Source organism: Podarcis muralis, chromosome 8 (genome assembly GCF_964188315.1).
Source record: "Podarcis muralis chromosome 8, rPodMur119.hap1.1, whole genome shotgun sequence".
NCBI classification, from domain to species: Eukaryota; Metazoa; Chordata; class Lepidosauria; order Squamata; family Lacertidae; genus Podarcis; species Podarcis muralis.
Genome location: NC_135662.1, coordinates 61,388,759 through 61,411,642, shown reverse-complemented (window position 1 = coordinate 61,411,642; position 22,884 = coordinate 61,388,759). Strand labels below are relative to the sequence as shown.

The 22,884-nt window shown below is 43.7% G+C and overlaps 2 protein-coding genes across 10 annotated transcripts in view; one reads left to right on the top strand and one right to left on the bottom strand.

Moving 5' to 3' along the window:
• The window catches only part of PHACTR1 (phosphatase and actin regulator 1), a 251,629-nt gene extending 230,516 nt beyond the window's left edge, over positions 1–21,113 (top strand). For all 7 annotated transcript variants that reach the window (XM_028737713.2, XM_077933291.1, XM_028737711.2 and 4 more), the window contains 5 exons: positions 3,678–3,733; positions 5,226–5,287; positions 15,638–15,778; positions 18,201–18,277; positions 19,659–21,113. In XM_028737713.2, coding sequence (XP_028593546.2) covers positions 3,678–3,733; positions 5,226–5,287; positions 15,638–15,778; positions 18,201–18,277; positions 19,659–19,674 — 352 coding nt within the window. In that variant the 3' untranslated portion in view covers positions 19,675–21,113. The remainder of the gene's footprint in view (positions 1–3,677; positions 3,734–5,225; positions 5,288–15,637; positions 15,779–18,200; positions 18,278–19,658) is intronic.
• The window catches only part of TBC1D7 (TBC1 domain family member 7), a 41,250-nt gene that overhangs the window by 1,943 nt on the left and 16,423 nt on the right, over positions 1–22,884 (bottom strand). For 2 of the 3 annotated variants that reach the window (XR_003707689.2, XR_003707690.2), the window contains one exon: positions 18,411–21,973. The exons of the other annotated variant lie outside the window; for it this stretch is intronic. The gene's annotated coding sequence lies outside the window, so the exon portion shown is untranslated. Of the gene's footprint in view, positions 1–18,410; positions 21,974–22,884 lie in introns of those variants that run through there. 3 annotated transcript variants of the gene reach the window in all.

Below are 22,884 nucleotides of genomic sequence, written 5' to 3'. Positions count from 1 at the left end.
AGCAATTCTCCCATAAAATACTGACTGATTGCTTGGGTTATTGTTGCTCTGGAATTCTCCTCCTCACTCCCTTTTTTTCTTTAAGGAGAGTGATGACTTTATTCTTTATCTCTTTGCAGTGCACTGAGAAGTCTGAAATCATTGTGCGCTGACAGTCATAAACTTGCTAGAGTTATAAAACTGTCAGTTCACTGAGTGTTCAGGACTAGATTCAAATTTTATAGATGTTCTTGTCAAATTTCTTGACATCACACAGTGCATGCTTTTAGTTAACGTCTCCCCAAACCCCTCCCAATGGAGCCTTGTTTATCCTGGGCAAAAATCTTACTTTTCTATTATTTCTTCATTGCATCAATATCCCACCCGTTTCTCCAAGGAGCATACATGGTTCTCCCTCTCCTCATTTAATCCCAACAACCACCCTGAGAGGTAGGTTAGGCTGAGAGGCAGTGACTGGCCCAGGGTCACCCAGTGAGCTCCATGGCTGAGTGGGGATTTGAACCCTGGTCTCCCAGGTCTTAGTCCAACACACTAACCACTACATCACACTGCTCTAGTGAGTGAATAAAGTCACAGTCATGTAGCTTCAAGATGGTTGAATATAGATCAGGTATCCCTTTATAAGCAGCTTGACATAGAGTTAGGATGGCTGCAGAAGGTTCACCAAGAGTAAGATTGGCATCTTTGTTGTAGTTATTTGGCGGGGCGGATACTCTGAAATGCTGTGTTTTTTGCTTCTGCTATGCTAGAAGCTAAAGGGTTGCGGACAATTGGAAATGGACAGTGTTAACATACTTTTGCAGTTGACAGTTGGCAGCTTTTACCTACTTTCCTTTTCTGCGAGGTTCAAAGCCCCTTTAACATTTCCGTGAAAATGCTTGTTTCCACAGCCTGTGTTCCTCCTTTTAACAAGCTGTTCTAATGAGGCTTCTGGAAAGCCATTACATAACACGCTTGCTACGTGTTGCAACGAGCACAACAAAGCTACCCATTGCAATGCTGAACTGTGCAGCTTTATATTTTTATTCCCAGGCCCAGCTAGATAAAGCCACACGTCTAATTGCTTTACAGTCCTAAGGTGAACTCTCTCAAACATCCTCTTTGTAACACTGGCTGTGCACTGTAAGGATAATAATCGTGATTAGCGGTACTTAAACAGAGCTGTCCCCTTTTAAAGTGTGCCCTTGAATATAAGTTCATTCTGAACACACGTGGCATGATCCTGACCTTTTTTAAAAAGCACTTTGCCGGTTTCTCGTATTTTCATTGGTTCCAAAATTATATGAAGTATAACTCATCTTCTCTTACATTGGGCCTGAGTTATGTAGCAGGTTTATTTGCACTTAGTCATAGCCATGAGGGGATCACTTAAGAAGATAGGGTTGTGGTGGATGTAGCCCTTTTTCTCATGCCATCACCCTGATGAAAAATCTACTTGCAGAAGACAGCAGTGCCCACCACAGTTGCAGAGGCTCTGAGACCTGGCAGAGTGTCTTTCCCATTGGGGAAGCAGCTGAGACTTCTTAAGTCAGAGCTGGATCAGGCCTGTGGGCCAGATCCTTAATTACTTACCCCACAAGCCAACTTTTATGGTCGCCTGTCAGTCACTCAATCTCATATTGGTGTCAGGTGATTGATGTCTGTCAAAGTTCAGAGGAGGTCACTGCAACTGCCGATCAGGTGACTAACATCTCCAGTCAGACAGTGATATGGGGCATGCCGCTCCCATCAAATGACCAGGCCCCCTAAGGGCCTTCTCCTTTGCTGGGGTTGATGTGCGTGGTACCACTTTCCCACTGGGGGATGCAACAGTTCCCAGTGTCCCCAATGGGGGAAATGCAACTGGTCCACGCAGCATCTCTCCTACAGGGGTGTTGGTAGGATGCCTCTCCTTCTGCCAGCCTGAAGGTAAGTTTCTTCACCTTCAGGCTGTGGAAGGTGCAGGTGGCACCTTATAGGACTGGGCAGAAGGCAGCCCTGCACACAAGTCTGTGTTCATCTCAATCCTGCTCTCAAGCATCTGATCAGAGGCTTTTGGTCAGCGTTTGTGAGCACCCTTGATCAAATGCTTGAGGCATCCCCTAGTTTGAACTACAGGTGAGGGTCCCACTGGAACTGCTGTTTCCCTTATATGTCTCTCTTCAGCCTTTAAAATACAAAAGAAAGAGGCTATGGAGCCAGCAAATGCAAAGGCAATATGGCCAAATTAATCCACTAGGAACAATCTGTTGGGACGTTCTCTTGCACACGCCCCATTGAGATGAATGGGAGCAGAGCAGGCATACCTTTCTCTCGTAGTTCCATTCATATGGTTAGGACTTAGCATAGGAGAACTTCCTGCAGGTTTGTACCCTTGGAGATCAAGCTTTGCAGATAAATTATATAGCTAAACTACAGATAATTTATATTTGAGTAATCATTAGTGCTGTGCCAAAAAATTATCCTGTGTTCCCCACCTCCCTAAGTATACTCCATCAGTTAGCGAGAAAAGATAATTGAAACTTATCAAAGGGAAGATAAGATTTCTGTGAAGTTCTCATGGCTAGGGTGCAAGATTTTCATCATGCTTACTTCACTTTTAAGGTGGCAAGGGCTGCTTGTTAAGTATCCCTTTTTCATTCTATGAATTACTCAGCGGTGGTCTGCACTCTGTTGAATTGAAGCCCAGGGGGTAACTTCTCTGAAGGGGATTTTTCAAATCAGGAAGCGAGAGCAGCTGGGGAGGCTGCAGAGTGCTAGAGCAATGTTTACCAGAAAGTAACACACACGCATCACCCTTGACCACCTCACAAGAGTAAGGCAATCTGAAACCCCCACACCTGCTGAGAAATTCTAAGGTGCCCTGAGACTGAGGCCAAAAAATGGAAGCCTCTTTCTCAGGGGAAGAAAGCATTTTGAAAACATAGAGGACAGCTTTCAGCACAGCACTAATAACCATCTGTGGCCTTAGGGAGAATGAGTTACTTGAAGCCAGAGACAAAACTGCTATTGAATGTCGCAGCAAGTTGGGAACAACAGTGTTCGCAGCCATCTATGTTTTTCTTACATAACTTTGCCCCCGCAGCTCCTCGGCTGCTCTTACGTCCTAGAATATGCTTGCTTTGCAATTGCCCTTTACACCAAATGGTTGTGTTTGTTGTAGGCAAAATATACGCTGGCAGGAGAAAGTGCGTTTGACCACTGTTAATTCATCATTAAGAAATTGCATAAAGGTTTTCAGAGGGAAAGTGAGGACTGAGGAGGCAAAGAAGAGCCATTATTGTTCTAACCATGCTTCGACGTCGTTTCTGGGCTGTTAGCTGCCTTTGTTTCACTGCCTCTTTGGACAAGCAGGCCACAGTTTGGAGGCTCACATAAGCGTAGGGAAGGAAGAGCACGGAGCGGAGCTTGTCATGCTTGCAAGAGCAGGGAGGGAAGAAGATGACAAGTCGAGACACCTGCCTCTTCTCTCTCAGCCAGTTAGCCTGAGGTGGAGATGGTAGAGGCATTCCTGATATGACACGGCAGGTTTGGTTTCCCCTTGGTCAGCAGCAGGAAGGAAACTACCAGGGCATATCATGCCAGGGCAAAGTCATCTTCCCAGTTTCTGCATTATGGGGCAAAGAGTAACTCGGGGCCACACTGAACGTCTGAGGGCATGATATGGTCCAGAAACTGATCCTGAGCTTTTTCCACAGACGACTGAGCCAGAGGCCAACTGCTGAAGAATTGGAGCAGAGGAACATTCTCAAACGTGAGTAACTGCAAACTTGTGAGGGGTGTGGGGAGATGGCGTACTCGGGTCTCTGGGCAAAGGGCCCCTTCAGCTCCACCCCTCTCTCTGCTAGAGACAAGCAGGTTTTCGTTGCCCTTTTATTACTGTCCTCCTTCAAAGCAGATTTCCTGTGAAGCTATATTCACAACACTTGTCGCGAACAGTTTTCAGCATTTTCAGTTTGGTACTTAGGGGAGAACATCTTTGAGTCACTAGTCAGCCAAGGAAGTCCAGGTTATGTTCTCTTGTTCTTTTGCAATACACACCTGTGCATGTTTACACAGAAGTAAGTTCCACTGATTTAAGCAGGATTTATTTCCAGGTATAAATGTGCATAGGGTTGCATCCCTACAGTGCATTGGATACCACCCTGTATGTCTAAGCTTGATATAGTTAGCAACTGAGTTATAATGAGTAGGTTGTGCTTTTGGAAACTAAGGATTTGTCGAGATACACGTGATTTGTGTGGCCTCCTTACTATGCTCCACACTCACCTCCTTTAGGTCAGATATACAAGTACATTTAAGGATTGCACTTAGGGAAAATCCACTCTTCCATTTTGCATATTAAGGACATGCATAATGTTAATTGTCTCTCCCTTTTGACAATTACAAAGCCTCCCCAAAGCAATTTTTCAAGTTTTTCTTTTTTGGGGAAAAATACTGTTTAAAACAACAACAATGTGCTAAACAAACACTTAATCTGGTGACTTTGCCAGGCACATGTACGGCATTCGAAAGGAAAGGCCTGTGTACACAGAGATGTCTATCCAGGTGCCTATTTTCCTCCTGTAGGTTAAAAATTAAATCAGCAAAATAGGCCCATTTACGTCTTTTCACTGGCTGCATCAGCTGTAACAGTTTGCAACTAATGATGTTTGTAACTGCATATATGTAATGATGGGTCCCAGTAGGCATCATAGAGGATGCTGAGTGTTGAGACTTGCAAAGCTGGAGTTCATGGGATCAGATGCAACCAAGATGCATGGATGGCTCATTGTCATGAACTCTCTTTTTATATGTGCAATGCTTCTGGGACTCATTCCAGAAGCTGTTCCATAAAAGCAAAAATTTTACATCAGACTGAACCCTGAGCTGCTTGCCTTATCACTGTGCTCTGCACTGAGGCTGGCAGTGGTATCATTCCTCTCCCCCCCCCACAGCTGATAGACCCTGAGGCACAGAGGTAATGGCTGAGGAAGCCCCTTGGCTCCCAGCCTAATAGTTGGCATGAACTGAGCCCAGTTAAAGGAATGAAATTCATGCTGGCACTTAGCCAGAGGAAAAAGGATTTGAATGTTTTGCAAGGTGTGCAAAGGAAGGTGTTGGGAAAGATGTAGCAGGAAGTTGACTACTCCCAGGCATCCCTCAGAAGGGAAAGACCAAAATATCAATAACCCCATCCCAGCGCTTGCCATATTTTTCATATTTCACGTGTACAACCAGTCTACAACACTGTAAATCTTTTCCAGCGCGGAATGAGCAAGAGGAGCAGGAAGAAAAACGGGAGATAAAGAGAAGATTAACACGCAAGGTGAGAAGTTACTGCTACTTCTTTCCATTCTTGGGGGCCCTTAAAGCTTTTAACTGAATGTTTTAATTCCTTGCCATTTTTGCCTCTGTTTTTGTGGGTTTTTTAAAAAAATGCTGAGCATAGTTTGTAAAAACTGCACTAGCTTCTTTAGAAAGAACGCTTGAAACATTGTCTGTAGCTACCTCTTTTGAAAGCTGCAGAGGGATATTCCTGGGTATTGCAATGCATTCATGTAGTTAGGGTACGTCTCAATGCAGTGTGGGTCACCAAGCTGAAAGCAGCTTGTCAGGGGCTCAACAAACTGCTTTGGGGCTCCAAAAAAGTCAAGTGCTTAGCAGGTCACCTTGGTTTGCACCTCATGGTAAGTCAAACACGTGAGGCTTATTGGAAGTGTATGGATGTGCTGTCTCCCAGAGAGGAGCTTACACCACCTTTGCTTTTCCCCAACCCTTTTAGCTCAGCATGGTGTGACAGCTAAACCAAGGTTTGGCTTTGCATACTGTCCAAACAGCTCATGGTTAGCAAGAAGGTAGCTTAAGCATAAGTATGAATTCAGATGACACACACCACCAAACCTTGGCCTAGCTGCCTTGCTGACCAGCAAGAAGCAAATTTTCTCAGTGCACCACTCATACACTGGGGGAATTACTGGGGCACCACTTTTCTGTAGTGAAAACAGGCTGATGTTGCTGTAGGTTGGAGGGATATGAGACAGACAGACATAGGACAGAATGGAAAGTGCAACATTTTTTAAAAAATTAACCAGATAAATATGGCCTTAATGTGTCAGAAACATTTCTCTTTCCCCAGGCCTTTGGCGAATGAACAATCGATCACTTTTTAAACAGGGGTGCGTTGTTTTTGCTTGTTACCATGTTATTTATTTTTTGTGTTTTTATATAGTAAATGGCCCTGCGATCCTCACATGAACGGAAGTATAGTAGTAGTATCAATATCAATAGGGTTTACCGCTCAATCCTATGGATGTTTACTCAGATGCAAGTTCCACTGAGTTCAGTGGGACTTACTCTCATATATAAGTGCACATAGGATTGCCACCTTAAGCTTAAAGTTGAACGATTTTAAGTGGAACTGTGAGCTGGTCGGTTTAGTCAGCGAGCCTATTCCTGACTGTAATCATCAGTTGTTTTTTTAGGTAGAAAATTGCAGGGTTTAGTCATACATACTGCATGCATCCATTACACATTATCACATGCAGCCATGCTTCTCCATCCAATATATAGCAGTTCCTGTTTTTCAGTCTGTGTAAGAGATCACCCAAGACACATTTATCTATTTGCGCGTGAATCTTCATATGCTAAATTTATCTTCTCAAGATCAGACAGGCAGCAAAAGGCAAGCGGCACAGAGTGTACTACTCCAGAAGGAAAAGATGATTGTTATTCCTTTAGAGTAAAACCACACAAAAAGGAAATACTAGGCTGTGCAGCAGGAAATGCTTTGTGAAGGTTTAGAGTGTCGCTTTTTTTTTCAAAAGCGCTCAGTGTTAGCCTAATTCTGTTCTTGTTGAATGCGACATCTCCCCAGCGCCACTCGTGATACATTAAACTGAAGAATAGATGTTAAAGAATGAAAGCTTGGTTATTTGTCACATTTGAACCAGATGGGAATAAATCATTAGAGAACAGTGTAAGTTTTTTTGAGAGAATATTTATGTACTATTAGTAAAAGATCGGAAAACCTTCTAATGCATGAAAATTACACGGTCAACACATATTTACCTGAACTCATGAAAAAAGGCCTTTACAAATCACTCTTTCTTGTAAGATGATAGATTTAGTTGCAACTTTTAATTGCATTTATTTATTTCCTTTATTTCCTTTATTACATTTATATATACCACCTTTATCTTCCAAGGATCTCAGAGTGGTGTACATAGTTCTCATTCTCCCCACGTCTTCCTCACAATTCTGAGAGGTAGGTTAGGCTAAGAGATGGTGACTGTCCCAAGATCACCCAATGAGCTTCATGGCTGAGTGTGGGGTTCAAACCCTGGTCTCCCAGGTCATAGTCCAGCACTCTTAACCATTGTGCCACACATGCACTGAGAGGAGAGGGAGGGGAAGTTCCACTGCACAGCCACAAATCTTTGCACTAATAATAATAATAATAATTTTTTATTTATACCCCGCCCTCCCCAGCCAAGGCCGGGCTCAGAGCGGCTTACAAGCAATAATAAAAACAAGAAGAATGATTACAACTTAAAAACAAAAATAAAATACAACATTAAAATGTTCCATTAATGGAACTACTTTCTTTGAATGCTGCCCTAAGCATCTTAGAATCCTGTTTAGGACAGTGGGAGTGCTTAACTTTGGCTTGACTGTGCACATTAACCTGCAGCCTCTGAAATCCAGAGCACATTTTCAGGATGGGTAAGGGCCATAGTTCAGTGATAGAGCATCTTTTTTGCATACAGAAGATCCCAGATTCAGCCCCCAGCATCACCAAGTAGGCTGGTGGAGAACCCTGTCTGAAATTGTGGAGAGATGTTGCCCAGCGGTGTGGGCAGTAATGAGCTAGATGGGTCATTGGTTTGAATCCATATAAGGCAGCTTATTGTCTTCCTATTTACATAACTTCATTACCCCAGCTGCATAAAGGCAATCTCTTTCTCTCTGTGCCTCTGTTTCATTTATAAAGCAAAACAATGCTAGCAAATGATTTGCAGGTCAGTCATTTTCTTCCTTGACCTCCTGTTGTCTCAGAGCAGCAGCAGAGTGTTAGAAATAATGGGATCTTGAGAGTGGTGTGACCAGCCAGAGGAGGAGGAGATTAGGTGAGAAAACATAAGCTGCTGTTAATTTGGATAAATTGTGTTTCTCATCGAAAACAAAGAAACTTTAAGGGGCAGAATTCCCTGTGCCACTCCTGGCCCGCGTCTAAGACACACTCGGCCTTCACCACCATGTCTTAAACCCAAATAGGCAGGAGGTTTTTGTGCTGCTACAAATTGGATTCTCTGCCTCTGGACACTGAGTCCTGCAAGAAACAGGTGTGCTGATTCAACAAAGAGGGAAGGGGTAATGCGACAGGACATTATCAACACCTGAGTTGTTGTCATAGTAATAGCTGAAACGCCAAGGAAATTCTCAGCATGTCAGACCACGTTTCATGCTTCTCGCAGACATTTTGCACAGGATGTTATTTTATATTCCTGGACTGTGGCTTCGCATGGTAGCCCCACCCACGTTGGTCTGCCCTGTTTTGGAAACCGAGGGAATTCAGCTTTGTGAGATATTGGACTGGAAATTGGCTTAGTATCAACATTTGAAATGAACAGCTTTTATTTATTTAAGCTACAGCACAGGTGTGGATATTTGAGAGTATTTGTAGCCAGCTGATGACACAGACAGTGAAAGCTTACATTGTGCCTAGTGGGCCCGGAAGGCAAACCGACTTGTCTTCAGCAAAGGCAGAGCATTGCTGCCTGCTCCCTGGATCAACAGATCAGGGTGAATGTAGTCGAGAGGCACCCCAAGGCACAGTGAGTGGGCTGCATATATTCTGTGCTGTGTGTAGGAGCCTGGTACATGCTATCTTATACTCTGGCACTATTGCCCAGAAGGTTAACCACCAATGAGGCATGCTACTTATAGTAGCATAGATAGCTCTGGTGAGATTTAGACAACTACTTTTTGGGGGAGGGGAGGATCCCATTGCAGTCGAGATGTTGCCGAACTACAGCCTCCATCATCCCTGACCATTGGCTATGCTGGCTGGAGCAGAGGGGAGTTTTGGTCCAGCAACACCTGGAAAGGTCCCCAACACTGATTTATCACATCATAACCGTTGTACTATCTCGTTTGGTGAATCTGGCCATTTGGCCAACCAATTGCCCATGGGGTCCAGCTAAATGGAAAGCCAAGTACTATCACCACCTTCCTTCTCTGGACTTCTCTGGTGTTGTGGGAGCATAACACTTAATTCTAGCCATACAGTTAGAACTGCCAAGTGAGGCCAATGAAACAGTGAGGGATTGTCTGAATATACCCAGTCTGCTTGCTTCACTGGAACAGTCAGAGCAGAACACTGGGAGCATCTCTTGAACACACTTTGTTAAAATGAGTGAGAGTTGTGCCAAGGAATGTTCTCCCGCACAGCTCCCTATTTGTGCCACAAAGCTTAGGCACCAGAAATCCCCAGTGGGTTGTGCTTATTTACTGGTGTGAAATCAAAGTCAAGTTCAAGGGTGCTTTTTCATGATTGTCACAGGCATCAACTAAGTCTGTTCCTTACATGGAAGTGCTGTGAAAGAGAGAAAATGTCCGCTGTGTAAAAGTATCCAAGAGCTTGCTTGAGAGAGAATGCATTTCATTGGTGTTTTTGCATGTGCTATAATATGGAAAAAATGGACAAATGCCACTAGCTTTGGCAAGAGTACAAGTGGCCTTTGCTGTTTGTGTTGTGCACTGTTAATACAGTGGTGCCCCGCAAGACGAACGCCTCGCAAAACGAAAAACTCGCAAGACGAAAGAGTTTTCCGTTTTTGAGTCGTTCCGCAAGACGAATTTCCCTATGGGCTTGCTTCGCAAGAAGAAAGCCCATAGGGAAATCTCCGAGGACCTCTTTTAAATGCTGGCGGTGGGGAGCAAAGCCTTTCGCCCCCCCTCCGGCCTTCAGAAGAGGTCCAGGAAGGCCGGCGGGGGCCGAAAGGCTTTGCTCCCCACCGCCAGCATTTTAAAAGCGGTCCGGGATAGCAGGGAAGCGCGCTGCGCAAGCTCCGGGGACAGGAGGGCTTCGCTGCCGCCCGCCAGCATTTTAAAACCCCCCGGCTTCGCTGCCGCCCGCCAGCATTTTAAAATCGCCGTGGGACAGCGGAGGCTTCGCTGCCGCCCGCCAGCATTTTAAAATCGCCCCGGGACAGCGGAGAAGTCTCCACTGTCCCGGGGGCTTTTAAAATGCTGGCGGGCGGCAGCAAAGCCCTCCTGTCCCCGGAGCTTGCGGGGCGGGAGGTGGGGAGAAGGGCTTTTCTTCCCACCGCCAGCCTTCAGAACAGCCTTCTGAAGGCTGGCGGTGGGAAGAAAAGCCCTTGTCGTCCCCCACCCAGCCTTCAGAAGAGGTCGGGGGACAGACTGTCCCCGGACCTGGTCTGAAGGCGGTTTCCATAGGAACGCATTGATTGATTTTCAATGCATTCCTATGGGAAACCGTGCTTCGCAAGACGAAAAACTCGCAAGAAGAAAAAACTTGCGGAACGAATTAATTTCGTCTTGCGAGGCACCACTGTACCTGCATACAAGCTGCTGCTGCGATTCAGTTCTTGCCCATATTCCTTCTAACCACTGCTCTAGATATCTTGGTCTTGGGCAGAATTCTGTGCCACACCCTACTTTGGAGTGGAATCAATGCTTCAAATATGCAGAGGGCCACAGGGCAGACTAATGCTCAGTGAAAATATTATGGTTTTAAACCCCTAGTAGTAACTTGTACTTGCTCCAAGCCTTCAGCCCCTGCTTAGCTATATTCTGAAGAACCATAGCTGTTCCTTTCAAGCTTGCTTTTTATCTTGTTTATTTATTTATAGTTTATTTTATTTATTAAATTTCTATACCAACCTTCTAGGATCACAGGATGGTTTACAATATATAAAAAAACCTATAAATGCACAACAATATAAAAAACCCAAAAATGTACAGCACGGTAACAAGCAAAAACAATTGCCCCCACCCCAATTTAAAAGGCCATATAGATTGTTTAATTAGCCAAAGGCCTGGTTGTAGAGGCAAGTTTTTGCCTGATGCCTAAAGATATGTAACAAAGGTGTCAGGTGAGCCTCCCTGGGAGTACACAGGGAATTTTAGGGTCAGGTTCACCTTGAGCTGTGCCACAATCTATATATAGGACATCTTCACTCCCAATCACGTTCTAAAGCATTAACCCAAAATATCAGAAACTTCCTATATGGATGGGCGATGAAAGCCTGTCAGGCAAAGGACAGGGTGAGGAAGATAACTGGATAGAACCCGAGCTCATTTCCTTACAAAGCAGATTAAGCGTTTCCTCCTTTCTGTTCAAAGGCTTCATTCCGTTAGCGTTTTCCCAACCATCACAAGACAAGTTAATTGCTTTAAAATCACAGTTGTAATTATTCATGACAAGGGACTCTTGATTTCTTAAGACTTGTTCACCTAGCTCAGTTTCCTCTGGAGCAGGGACTAAGCAATACCCACAGGTCATATCCCTCCCACTAAAGATCGCTCCCTGGAGCAATCAGTCCATGAATGAGTCACGTGCCCAGGCTGGGGAGACACCCTTAATAGGTCAGATATAATCCCGCAGGTCCTAAAGTTGCCCATCTCAGCTCCAGAGAGTCTGATCAGTGTGAAAGTTCCTGCTGTCCTGTACTCATGCATTACTTTTCTCTTATTCCCTGAAAACACAGAATGTGCTGATGACAGTAGAAAATGACTTCACTATTCAGTCTAAATCATTGTTTTAAGTCTATATTTAGCTTACAAGCTCCTCTTTTTTGATCCCTTGTCATCACGAAAATATAAATAAGAACATTATGTTTTTCAAAGGCACGCTACATTTGAATAGCATCCAGAATCTGTGACAAACAGCCCAAAGCTTTGAACTGGGTGATAACGCTGGCACTTCATCCTTAATTTATGCTGTGGTGGGGAAACATCACATGAGCAGAGAGGATGGAACTCCACATTTACTTTTGAGTGCACAAGCTTTTAATCCAATCTTTGATATTCCCAGTGTCAGGTTTCAGGGGACTTGTTGCTTATTTGGTTTAGGACTGCATGCAAAATAAATAAATCATTGTGGAGTTATGATGATGGCAGTGGCGGCGGCGGGAGCAGCAAAGATAAAAATGTCCTCTTTGTAGTTCAGTGATGTCTGCAACTCAAATTTAGCTGTCACTGTGTAATGGGGAAGCATAAGATCACATGCACTTAGGCCACATAGAATGAGGCTACTGTTTTGTAGATGCAAAAAAATAAATCTGCCAGCCTTGCACAGGGATGTTGCCGGCCATCATTTCTTGGTTTATAGCAGAGTTGGGAACCTCAGGAACAGGAGGCCAAGTGTGTCCCTCCAAGTCTGTCTTCTTGGCCCTCGAGACTCATTATACCATACTCCCCTTGTATTTTTGCCTGGCTGGAATATATCCTTGAACTCCAGGAATCTGGCTGGAGAATAAAGACAGAGGTGTGTGCAAACCAGCCCTACTTCATAACACTAACATTTACATGTATTGCTCCGCCCACCTTTGCCTTTGGCTCCACCCACCACATGTGTCCCTCAGAAGATTTCCCAGATGGGAATGCAGCCCTCTGAAAAAGGTTCTGTGCCCCTGGTCTCTGGTGAGATCCTTTCAACTGTTAGGATTCAAGCTCAAAGGAATGGGTAGGCAAACAGAGATTCCAGGCAGGCCTAGATGCATTGTTCAAAAAAACAAAACAAAGGTATTTTTGGTGACCTATGCACTGAAGGATGAGAAATACAAGCTATAGTCCCTGGTTGTATTTATAACCTGCTTGGGGCCTTTCACTCTATTAGAGTTGAATTATTACTCTGCTCTAGGCAGCACATGTCTGAGAGAGGCATGGCTTCATAAGCGCTTCGTAATGCTTAGACGGGAAAAATGCTTTCCACCCAAGAGGCCTGTTGCATGCAGAATTTTGTGTGCAGCCGACAGTGAAATGAATTTTCTGCATGTGCATTGTGACACTGCATTAGCTTAAAAGACTTGGTCTCTGTCCAACCCAGCACAACTGGAGTTCTACTCACACAACTCTAGCTTTCCTTCCCCCTTCAGCTCCCTGCAATGCCTCAGAATCTCCTGCAGAGGGTCCAATGCTCTAGAGCAGATTTTGAAGAGAGGGAGAGGAGAGGGAGCTGCAGGGGGGAGGGGAGGAAGGGGAAGTGACCGGAATTCTGTTCACCTTAATACAACCCTATATCTCTGAAAAATACTACAGGGGTTACAAAAAAATAGGGCTTTTTTGTAACCCCTGTAGCAACCACTTTTGCTGAATCACTGGGACCCATTTTGTTGACGTCCTTAAGCTTCCAGCCACTTTTCCAGTTAATAGCGTTTTAGCAGAAGTGGCGTGATATTCTTTATAGTCGCCACATCCCAGTCCAAAAACACATTTAAGATTAGGTTATCAACTGCTGCACCAGTATCAGATCATAAAGTATGAGGCCATTGTTGGATTGACATTACAAGGTCCTACTGGGTAGCATGGCCATGCTCCCATGAGTAGCATGGAGTTGGTAAACCTTTCCCCAAGTCCCCAAAGTGAATTCAGCTATTTCATTACAGGTTTCTCGCCTCTTCTATAGGCTGGGGAAAGGATTCTATTTTAGACAGCCCTACGGCTTGCCATTGAATCTCCACTGGCATGGCCGTGAAAGGAAAGCCCTTAATTCATCCCTGTTATTGAACGCAAATTAAATTAAACAAAAAGTCAGTCTAGGTAGTTGTAAGAGATAAGGCCTAGTATCAACAGGACCTTAGGACCTAAGATCAAATTTAGGGTTGCAGCATTCTTCCAGAATTGTGATTAGCGTAGCTCCTGACGAATGGAACAAAAATGCTGCTCTTATCTATGGTTCCAAAGATGAAACTGATTGGACATAATTTAAGAGAGGCATTTGTGTAACATACTGATCTCAACAGGTTGCCCCAATCCTTGGAAAATCCCTGTAAATCTGCTTACTTTATTAAAAGTTCAGTGCATTCAAGGGGAATATAAGTCGTTTTCAGCCATACTCTGCTCTTGGGTAAATGCCTATCACCAACTATTAAATATACGGACTTGACAGTATGACGGAAGTATGACAGATTTGTGAAGACCTCTCTGAGCACTGTTGTCCTACTTTTTTTACATCACTGCATTAGAAATAATTGTTTTAGTACAATGAAGATTGTTGCATGCCAAACGCTCTTTCAGTTGGTAGGCCACCAACAGCATATCTGACTATTGCCCCATATACTCCTCCTCAATAATTCTGAGTAAATGTGCATGTAATTGGGCTGGAAGTAAAAACTGGGGAAGCTTAATCAACATACTTCAGCCTTACTTTCTATGGAAAAAAGTACACTAGCAAATGAGTTATTTTTTCTGATATGAAAAGATCCCCATTAGGCCTTCCTTTTGGGTGTACCATTACTGCCATATTCTTGGGATGACATATCAGAGCTATTCTCAGCAAAGCTGGTTCAAAAAATATTGTATTCACCTAGAATACTTTTACACCAACTCTTAAAAGCAGGATAGCAGCCAGGTCCACCTTCAGGCCGTTGGAGATAGTTTGACAAGCTCTGAGAATGCAGCATTTGATGCAAAACGTCTTGCCAACAAGTTTATTGTTAAGTCACTAAACCCAGAGTGGTTTTATGTAGAAAACACAACACCTCCAGTTGCTTGTGTCAGGTCACAGAATACAGTCTTTTTTAGATGCCGTGCCTCTGATCAGGCCATTTGTAATTGTACTTCTTGTTCAGCCAGGTCAGAAACGGCACATCAGTAATGGGTGAAGTGCAATATTTAATCAGTTTGGATGCATGTTCCAACTGCTTCAAAGCACCCTGAGGAACAGGGCATCAGTTTGACATGGAGTTGTGAGCATATTTGCAGAGTCCTTGCTCAAATATATATTGGCTTCACTTCACCAATTGATTGTCACTTTGCACCAGTTAGCCTCTCATTGCACGTTAGTTAGGGTCTCGTTGCACCAGTTAGCCTATTCCAACAGTATGAGATACCAAAGAGGCAGCAGCTACGCTTCTCAGTCAACTTTTCAGAACAATGTGGAACTGTCAGATTTATTTATTTTAATATTTATGAACCACCTCCTTGCCAAAATGTATGAAAATAGCGTGGTAACTATGAAATCAAATAAATGCAGAGTCATAAACAGCAAGCAAGGAAAGCAATGTTAATTGCCTCCATGTGTCTCTACAGTCTGATAGGTTTTCTCTAGTTTTTGAAAAGTGGACTTTGCACATCCATGATGCCACCACCAAGAAGGCACTTTAACAAGGTGCCCTGTACTCCCTCAACGTTTGATGGAGTTATGACGAATCAGTGGTGGGTGTGAAAATAACAAATCATGCATTCAGTCCAGTATTCAGAAATAATAGGCAGCCCTTTAGTACAAGAGATGTCTCTTGGCCTCACATCTAATGTTAAGATGGCAGAAACAGCGGTTAAAAACCAGCCACTGGACACAGATGAGGAACTGGAAAATAAAGCAGCATTTCTCTTAACTTTCCCTCTCCCCTTCCCTTTGGTCAGCACAAGAAATCAGCGTATCGCTTTGGAGAAGAATGACATTTTGGAACACTTCTCTTTTTCCCTACAGCTAAGTCAAAGGCCTACAGTAGAAGAGCTGCGCGAAAGGAAAATTCTCATCCGCTTTAGTGATTATGTGGAAGTGGCAGATGCTCAGGACTACGACAGGCGGGCGGACAAGCCATGGACACGGCTCACAGCTGCTGACAAGGTACGTAGCTCAGGGGAAGCCTTGGGCTTGAGCCTTGGTCTAATGCAGGGGTAGCTATCGTAGGACTGTAACTTTCATCAGCCCCAACCAGCACGGTCCATAGTCACTGATGAGGGGAGCTGCAGCCCAGCACCCTCCACAATGTCCTTGCATAAGTCTATTTCATCCCATTTGTTAATTAATCTATGGTTTCTTCAATGCACAGAAATTCATATTGAAATATGCGTTTTTGAACATCTTTTCTCCCAAAGAACTAATGCTTAAGTGTGTTTTTATCTTGATGTACACATTTTTATAAGCTGTTGAGCCAAAAATTGCATCAGAAAATTTGGGGAAGTGCAAAAACCAAAGGATGGCTGTGGTCGGATCTGCACAATAGTCTAGGAGGTGCAGTTCAGGTCAGCTCATACAAGGAATTTGCAAAAGAATTGCTTCTTAAAGCATGCCTGTTTGATGGAGCCACAACTGGATTTTGTGTGCTTTTTCTGCCAAGTCTCTTTAATTTTCCCATCACAAACATTAGCTTACACTTGCTTAAATTTGCATTAATTCCAGTAAAATCTGTGGGACATTTACACCATCACCAAACCTGGCATGAGGGAAATCAAGCCTGTAATTATTTGAGAAATACTTTGTTGACAACACTTGCATGCATTTTTTTGCTGAGCAATTCCACCAGAGGAATAGATTTTGCAAGCTGTTTCTGTACAGGATACCACAGAACTGAGATAAGAAATTATTCTGTGTTTACTTACCATGGCACTCAGGCTTGCCACATATTCAGCCTTGGAATGACAATGCATCAATAAGGTCTGTGTTTCTTAAGGTGATAGCTTAGGCAACTTGTATTTTGTCAATCTTTATTCTCAAACCCAGTGGTCTCTTTAATGTCTGGTTTAATGTACCAAGTATCTTGAGTTACAAAAAGAGGCCTTCTTGCAACACACCACCTATCTTACACCTATCTCCCAAAACTGTTTGACTGGAGACAGTAGAATAAAAGGTATTTTTCCATGGGAAATGGTACCCCTTTCAAACCACACCCAGCCCTCTTAAAAACCGCAGTCTTTCACCAGTCTTGGGTAGATCTGAGTTAGATCTGGCCTCTCAGGACACAGTCTAGCCTATCAAGCCCCCATTGATTCTGTGTGGATTTCTGCCATCACAGAACCTACGGCGAAAAATAAGCAGCACAGGAGATAATACAGATACATTATAAATCACTCAACATTTGTGTGCTAGAAGAAGAGGTCATGTGCACTCTTCCGGAGAGTTCATCTTTGCAGCCTGATTGTCCTCCTGCAGTTAGTGGCATGTCTATTCCTGTTTGTGAGGATACTTTATCACAGCTTGGAGGAAAGTCAAACTGACAGCTTTCACTAAAAGGAGACAGTTAATGCTCCATGGTATTTGCCCATGCTCCTGACGGACAAGATTTGACTTCGCCTTGAAAGATGTGATATACCCCTTTTGAAAATTCTTTTGACGCTATTAGATTGATGTAGAAGAATCTCTAGCAGAAATTGAAATGTGGTCTGAGGTTGTTGGGTCTGCAGCAGCGTGAGCAGCAAAAGACCCAGGTCGTAAGATTTAAGTAGTGATGACCTTCGGGTAGAGTGATCTCCATTAAATCTGTCTTTTTCCTGGTTGGTGTGATGATTTATGTTTGGCAGATCTGTGTTCCCAAAGTCCAATGTGTAAGAACTAGGAATGAGTACCAAACTCACCAGCAAAGGACAAGGGAACTCAAGAAGTATGTCTCTGCCTCGTGGCTTCTTCTGTGGCTAGCAGGCAAAAGCTCATGCAACCTGGACTCTTCCCCCCCTTTTTGAAATAAAATATAGCCATCATATGTGTCCAATACACACTCAGTATTTACAAGTGCATGAGTTTTTGCCTTCTACAGCACAAGCCATTTTGAAGATAAAAAACTGCACGAGGTTCCTGTTTTCCTATTTGGTGAGAGTGTCCATGCCTTTTAAGGGAACGTCTTTTATCTATCTCTCCTAATTCGGCACTTGCTTTATTCTCACTAGATTTAACCCCAAATTCTACCCTTATATCTATAGAATTAATTTCCTTCCTGTTCAGAGCAGCTAGAATAGTTCCCCTTTTCTTAAAATAGTCAGCAATTCTGTGCATGCATACTTGGGAGAAACGTCCCATTAGACTGTGGCCCTTGCTTCTAGTCAATATGTATTGGATCCAGGTGTACAACACACTGACAGGTGAGCATCCCAAGTGTCACCCAGGCTGCTATAACGTATCACATTCCTAGCGGTGTCTCTAGCAAGCTACTGATCTGGTAAGAGACGGACCACTTTCCATTTAGTGCCCATCTATTCATAATTTAGAAAAGTGGAATGTACCTTCATACTGCTTTTCAGCTGCATATTTACGTGCTTCTATTTGTCCCCTGCAGGCGGCAATTCGCAAAGAGCTCAATGAGTTTAAAAGCACTGAAATGGAAGTTCACGAATTAAGCAGGCATTTAACAAGGTGAGATGCTTTTTTAAAATAATAATTAAAAATGACTGAAAAAGCAGATTTCCAGTACAAACTCCATCAGCAAAAGGCTCATATGTAGCCCTGACCAATATTTGGTTTAAAAAAAATCTCCAGGACCCCTTCATTGTCAGTATGTATTTTATTTTTTTTGTATACTATTCATCTGTAGTATTACTAGATGTAAGGCTTGCCTTGGGCTATATGCAATGATATTTGCAACTACATTCGCAGCTTCATTTCCATAGAAGCAAAAACATGGCAGGAATGGTGTATACATATATTTACTATTATTATGCAAAGGGGGCTGGTTTAGCCCTGGAATTTTTTTCAGATGTATAACAAAGGTCCACATTTCTGTTTCTGAAAATGTTGATGTACCACTCAACTTTGTATCACAGAATTTAAGAACTTATGAAGAGTCCTGCTGGGTCAGACCAAAGGATTGAATGTTGGATGGAGTGTGTTTGTGTACAGACCAGTTACACTGGGAAACCCCTTATCTATCTGAACACAGAATTCTACCCTCCTAACCCTGTGACAGGAAACTACCAGGGCTCGTGTTCCATGTCCATTTGTACCTACCCCCCCCCCCACATCTTGATTTTTATGCTGTTGAGTCATCCCACTTACACAAACCCCCAAGAAGCCCCTATTATAAAATCATTAGGAAGGTAATGAGATCTTTGTGCCATTATGGAAATGAGTAATGGGCAGACATAATATGTGTATGTGTTGCTTTTCTCTTGTGGCAGATGAAGGAGCTCTTATGAGAGTGAAATACTGTGTAAAATAAAAGACCCCGAGAACCTCTTATGACATATTGCAGTGTAGTTCACACAACAGTTGAACGGTAGTTTTATGTATGAATGACTCTCCGGTGGAGGAATATAATTGGGGATTCTTAGAATGTGCAAGTCAGCTAGGACAGTCACAGTGGCTTTGGGTAGAATTAACCTCTTCCCTTCCCAGGAAGACAGCCTGGCAGTCCTTCTGCTACCCAGTCCTTCCCTAACCTGGTGCCCCCCAGATGCTTTGCACTACACCTTCCGTCTGCCCCAGCCAGCATGCTGATGGTAGTTTTACTTCAAAATGTCTGGCGGGCACTAGGTTGGGGAAGGCTGCTATGTGCCATCCTACCTATCAGGATAAATTGTTGAGAGGTCTTCATTCCCACAGCAACTCCCAACTCACTTCTCCATGGTTCTCAGGGCTGTTGAAGGATTAGGTTTATATTGGATATTTCAGACCCCAAGCTCTGTCATGATTCTGAATGTTTGGGGGGGGGGAAAATGCAACAATCAAATTGGTTGACTCGTTCAAACACAATTGGATTTACTTTCTTTCCCTTCTCCGTCCCCTTTTTTAATTTTAGGTTTCATAGACCATAGAAATTGAGCACTCCACCATCTTCAAAACATATCTGGAAAGAACCATAAGTGCTGGTACCATTCACTTCTCTGTTAATGTACAATGTAAATTTCCTGGACTGCCTTTTTAAAAACCAAGAAGAGGAAGAAGACGACGACGACAGGGAAACTTGTGTTTTCCTGTTCTTGGTAGAACTACATCATGAGACATATTGGCACAACTTTCAGCAGCCGAAGCCACTCATGGCAAGAATTGGGCCAGGAGTTGGCACTCATATTCGAAACTCTGCTGTGTGGATTCCCCATCCTCATCCAAGATCAGCCGTTAATGCATCCCGTCTTCCTTCAGGCATCTCCCATCTGACTCCAAAGAAAGCTGAAGGCAGTTGGTGTTGGGCATAGACCTGCTGGACAAAAGCTGGGACGAGGCCTGCCATCCTTCTGGGTCAACACTTTGAGCAAACACTTCTTTCTGTTTGAGAGCACCTTAGAAAGATGCGGGGGAAGGCCAAGACCCGCTCAGAGGACCTACCTATCTTTGACACTTCACAAGAATCATCCCTGGAGGATCTCTTGGCTGGCTGGCTGGCTGTCACCCATTTGTTTTGTGAGGGAAACACCCAGAAGATTCCTTGTCACCCATCTCTTTCATTCAAGTGACCCCCCTCCCCCCCCCCTTGCTGCAAAAAGTGATGTTTTGAAATTGTTGCCGATTATTACAGGGATATTCAGTAACATGCTTATTACCTTTACGGACAGAACGAGTCAGGATGCCTTTTGCCCTGCTTGGTAACTTCCTGCTTTCATTTACACCTGCATAAAGAGGCTGGATGGCAGAGCAGCTCTGCCGGTTAACCAAATTGATACAGCACGCCAACTTTACTTAGATGCTGCAGGTTCCGTAAAGGTGTGCAATGCAGAGAAGGAAGGAGCTCAAGATCATTGTAGGGTCAATTTTGCTCTGTGCGCATGGATACGTTTATTTTTTAAGAGCTGGGATTTCTGTTGTGTAGAACACTACATGGTGTAAATAACAAAATATGTTGTCAAGAATGTCCCAGCATGGTACTGAGAACCAAAGCATTTGGATTGGATTTGTGGAGGGGTTTTTTGTTTTGTTTTGTTATTAAGGCATTGGCTCTTCTCTTAATAGGATGACCCTTGCACATTGGATAGTGTTCCAGATCCCTGTCTTTGAAAGCACTTTGGCCAAGCCCACCAATTTGATGCCTCCTGGTAAGGAACCCCCACTCTCTTTCAGCAGCTGAGCCCTGAGCATGCCTCTCCCAAGCAAAGTTCACTTCTCACACTTTCCCACTGGTGTTAAGAAGTTTGTATAGGGTAGCATAACTTTTCTTTTTGAACAGAACATTGGTAACCTGCATTTTCTCCTCACCCCATGGAAAAGGCCCTCTCTCCTCCTCAGCCCGAGTCAAATAAAAACAAGCCTGTTTAGCGATGCACTTTTTTTTCTTTTTTAGCTGAGGAGGCTAAAAGGCATTCCCCACCATCACTGGGCACCACAGCTAGTGGGTGGGCACAATGCTGTGAAAAGCTTTTACATATTACAGATCCTCAGTACCTTGCATTTATCAACAGTTGTGTGGTAGCATGCCAGGGGATTCACAAGGTGTGGTTATGGGTCTGTTTTCTTCCTTGAAGCACAGGACAAGGCTCAGCATTCTTTACTGAGTGGCTTGGAGGGCGCACAAGGGGTCGATTTACCTGCTGGTTTATCTCCTGTGTGCCTTTCAGTTAAAAATACAAATTATGGCTACGGTTACAAACCAGACAAGGTAGAACATTTCCTCCTAACAATAAGATTGCCAAATTCTGTGCAAGTAAAACCACTTATTCTGGTTTTACTGTGATTTGTGATGCAATTGGTTAAAGAAGTATGCTGAGTCTTTTCCCACATTTCTGCCAACATTAATTTCCAAGTGGGCTGGGCTATCAGCTTAGCACTTAACACATGCAGTTGGGAGCCTATTCACGATACAAGTCTTGTAGCTTTTCAAGACCTAGCGCTCAGCCCAATGTTATCCACATGCAAAGGAGCATCTTCCAGAGCTAGTACAGTGGCACTGCTTTGAAGATGCCCCCTTGCCCTACATTAAGATACCATTAAGCTGATCTGGGAGTGACTACATACTGTGTTGCTGTTGTGCCCACTGGTACATTTGGAAATAGATGGGTCCACCCTTAGCAGATTCCTTTACTTGCGATTGCATGGAACATTGGATTTGCTTGTTTTCTGCAGGCAGGCAGGTTCCTAGCAGGCTTGCGTGTGCAAAACACCTGTTCCAAAAGCTCAGTGTCCCTACCGTGCAAACAAAGAAAGAAGCCAATTATTGGATCAAGGCAATGCACTGTATTCACTTCCAAAAAGTAGCAGTAAACAAATGGATATTTATTTCCCCCTGTAACAGAGAAATGGATCTAGCGAAACTTTCATTTGAAAAATGGCTTACTTTTCAAGTCTGCTTAATGCTTGTCTTGTCCTGGAGCAGAGCCATTCAGCTCTTCCCCTAGCACAGTGATCACAGGTGACGAGAAGTGTGCACTCCACTACAAATGCCTAATGCAATGCTTTCCCTCTGAAATCTATGGAGATGGACTTTACTGTCATCCTGCTTCCATTCATTTCAGCAGGGGTTGCATAGATGTCTCATTTATTTCCCCTAGCATGAGCAGTGAACTTTTGCATTCACTTAAATATGCCTCTATGATTCACATGCAGATGAAGGTTATCTCGCACAGAGCTGCAATTTCCCTTGCTGCATGGACAAAAACCATTTCCTCCCTCAAAATCTGTCAAAGGGTAGTGATTTGAAAAAGGGCACAGATGATGTTTCTGCATATGGCAAACAGGGTTGAAAATTGTTCCCTCCGCCCGCCTGTTCATCCAGCCGAACTTTATTCTTGTGTGAACAGAAAAGCAAGGGAAGGGTAACGCCTGAGCATCTCAGTGGTTCTGGAACCAGTGCATTTTCCAGTTACTCTCCAAGTCAAGTGTATGTACATAGTTTTGTCTTTGTATAGGAGTGAATGTGGTGACAGTCAAACCTGTGATCTTCCAGTATTGTAATTTAACAGATTATGGCTGTATGGGGGGGAAAGTAAAAACCAGAACAAAAAATGTAAATACCTAGAGGAAACACTAAAACTGAATCTCTACATCCTAGGGTTTTTGTACATATTGAAACTGCATGGTATTTAAATTGTCTCTGA